Source organism: Antrostomus carolinensis, unplaced genomic scaffold (genome assembly GCF_000700745.2).
Source record: "Antrostomus carolinensis isolate BGI_N321 unplaced genomic scaffold, ASM70074v2 scaffold9748, whole genome shotgun sequence".
Taxonomy (NCBI): Eukaryota; Metazoa; Chordata; class Aves; order Caprimulgiformes; family Caprimulgidae; genus Antrostomus; species Antrostomus carolinensis.
Genome location: NW_010333660.1, coordinates 4,783 through 7,766, shown reverse-complemented (window position 1 = coordinate 7,766; position 2,984 = coordinate 4,783). Strand labels below are relative to the sequence as shown.

The window sequence follows — 2,984 nt, the reverse complement described above, 5'->3', positions numbered from 1 at the left end:
TATACAAGTGCACTGCAAACTAAAGGTGAAAGTATCAGTTTCTAATGTCTTCTGCTGGGGCTGGACATCTGTTTCATCAACTATAATGTGAGACAATCAGATTGCTAGATATACTTTACTTAAAATTTTGTTTATAAACTTTTTTTTGGTAAGATTTACAATAAAATTCTATTAAATTGCTAGAGGCATTCTTAGAGCATTCACACCATGTTCCTTTACCTGGCTTGTAGCCATATAGTCACACTGGCTTCCCTTTACAGACAGTAAAGGGAAATAGGTACCATCAGAGTCATTTCACTGAATGAGGAGGTGCAAGCTAATCTTACCATTTATAGTGGGAGACAGGGCTTACTTGTGCTGGTTTCATTGACTCAGTCATCTGCTTGGTGTAGTACAAAATAGACCATATCCTTAAAAAGATTTTGGTTTTGTTTTGGGTTTTTTGTTTGTTTGTTTTAATGGGTAAGAAGAGCAACAATTATTTACTGTCCACACACATGGTATTTTCCCTTGAAGTTGCTAATATGCCACTGCTGTCTGGTACCTGAAGACTTGATTATCAGTTTAGGAAGAACATACCTTAGACACTAATTTTTTTCCACTGCTTCAGTATCCCTTCGCAGTGTCTCACTCGTGTGTGAATGAAATTTCTGGCCGTGGCACTAGTACGTGTACTGCTCATACTGTAACGTTGGTCATTAGCTCACTTGATGGCTATGCAAAAGAGAACTTTCCTATTATCTTTTTTCCCCTCATTTGATGGGAAAACAATCTTGTCTGTCACACTTTTGTCAGGTAGCTTTCTTTAAAATACTAAACTCAAACTAGGTTCTTACATACTAGAACTTAAACTACTGACTTAGTAAGTTACAATATACTTATTCTGCAAGGGTGCATAACAATGAGATTTTCTTTTGAAGGCTGAAAGAATATGGCTCAACTGAACTTGGCTTTAGAAGAAAAATTTCAGGAAGAAGAGTTTTTGTTTCTGTTCCACAGAGCTGACTTCTGATTCCTTTTTTCCCTAGTACAAAGGCTCGTACTTCAGCATCAATTATCTTACGAGGAGCTAATGACTTCATGTGTGATGAAATGGAACGATCTATACATGACGCTCTCTGTGTAGTTAAAAGGGTGTTGGAATCCAAGTCTGTTGTCCCAGGTGGTGGTGCTGTAGAGGCAGCACTTTCAATATACCTTGAAAATTATGCAACCAGCATGGTAAGTCTTGCATGAAGAAGGAACAGTGTGTACGTGTTAAACTAGGACAACATTAATTTTTAAGCATTTATTTTCTACTAGAAGTCGCTTCCATGGTTCATGAAAACCTAATCGTCTTATATTCTGTAAAATGCTTCTGTAAAGTGGAGGGATACGAGTTACTCTCTCTCTGATAATCAGACTGTATGGTTCTTTGGCCTAAAAACAGGTTTTCCATGTGAAAACCCCTACCTACTATTGGACACTCTTGATCACGGCTGTGTATTTTCCTCTTTTGTTGCAGCAGTTGGTTTAAAAACTTTCCCTCTTTCTAGGGATCACGCGAACAACTTGCAATAGCTGAATTTGCAAGATCCCTCTTAATAATTCCAAATACATTGGCGGTAAATGCTGCTCAGGATGCGACAGATCTTGTTGCGAAGTTGAGAGCGTTCCACAACGAGGCTCAAGTTAACCCAGATCGCAAAAATCTGAAATGGCAAGTATCTGGCTGCAGGAAGGCTGTTAACAGTGGGGGGGTGACTTAGATGGAAAATTGTTCTGCCAGTCTACTGAACTGTGATCTGCATGTAAAAGGGTGGAGGTTTTTACTGAACTTTTCTCCCTCTGTCCTTCAGTCCTGTGTGTGTGTGTGTCAGTAGGACCTCATAGTAGCTAAACAGCATACTCACAACTACATTACTTTCTCTACCTCTCCATCTGACTGTTTCTTCTTTTCAGGATTGGTCTTGACTTGATCAATGGAAAACCTCGTGATAACAAGCAAGCCGGTGTCTTTGAACCAACCATGGTCAAAACTAAGAGCCTAAAGTTTGCAACAGAAGCTGCAATTACTATTCTTCGAATTGATGATCTTATTAAACTGCACCCTGAAACTAAAGAAGAGAGAGGGTGCTATGAGGATGCAGTTCACTCTGGAGCACTTGAAGAATAACTTAGGTTTTATTTATGTTTGTCTAACTTACACTTCCCACTCTTATAACTAAAATGTTAATAAAACAAGTGGTTGAACACTGCTGCTATTTTCTTGTGAAGAAATTAATTTGTGAAAGGGAGGTTGAGAATTTAAGCTCTAGCCTCTGTTAACAATGGGAGTGCCTGCAGTAGCCACTAATCTTGTCACAGCAATGGACTAAGCCTATGTAGGCTCCATGATTAGAAGTTTATTAGTAAACTGTTTCAAAGCTAGTTAGCACTAGCTCTCCCTTCACTCATTCACGTTCATCTCTCAACACACATGGCTATTCCCATTCCTCCTCCTATACAGAGAGCAGCAACACCCCGTTTTCCACCAGTTCGTTCCAGTGCATGTAGAAGAGTAACGAGGATGCGACAACCGGAGGCGCCAAGAGGGTGGCCAAGAGCAATAGCTCCTCCTTGGGTATTGATCTAAAAAAAATAAATAAATAAAGACATAAGGTCAAGGAAGAAATCATTTACCTAGCTTAGTTCTGAGTTTCCACACTGCTGCCTTCACTGGATCTAGTCCGTGACTGAGTAGGCCTCAATCTGCTGCCACCATTTCAAGGGGAACTTGAACATGCATGCAACAGCTGTTACAATCAGTAGTTCTTCTGAAAGGGGCCTGGCTTTACTCTGAAAGATTGAGGTGAATTCAGGGAGGGGAGAGTAATACCTGCACTTTTTGCCATCACTGGAAGAATGCCGTGGCAAATAGGCTTCCAGCAGCAAGTTCAGGTTGTGCAGTCAATTACAGGTACGCTCAAGCCCTTACCCAGCGTTCCATACAAACTCACTAGAAC

General features: G+C 40.3%; 2 protein-coding genes across 2 annotated transcripts in view; one reads left to right on the top strand and one right to left on the bottom strand.

Moving 5' to 3' along the window:
• Nucleotides 1-2,243, top strand: part of TCP1 (t-complex 1) — a gene marked incomplete at its 5' end in the record, with an annotated part of 7,187 nt that extends 4,944 nt beyond the window's left edge. Inside the window, 3 exons of the mRNA XM_010173936.1 lie at nt 1,029-1,221; nt 1,536-1,699; nt 1,942-2,243. Coding sequence (XP_010172238.1) covers nt 1,029-1,221; nt 1,536-1,699; nt 1,942-2,155 — 571 coding nt within the window. The remainder of the gene's footprint in view (nt 1-1,028; nt 1,222-1,535; nt 1,700-1,941) is intronic.
• A 132-nt stretch (nt 2,244-2,375) lies between these two features.
• Nucleotides 2,376-2,984, bottom strand: part of LOC104529594 (acetyl-CoA acetyltransferase, cytosolic) — a gene marked incomplete at its 5' end in the record, with an annotated part of 4,482 nt that continues 3,873 nt past the window's right edge. The window contains one exon of the mRNA XM_010173935.1: nt 2,376-2,610. Coding sequence (XP_010172237.1) covers nt 2,443-2,610 — 168 coding nt within the window. The remainder of the gene's footprint in view (nt 2,611-2,984) is intronic.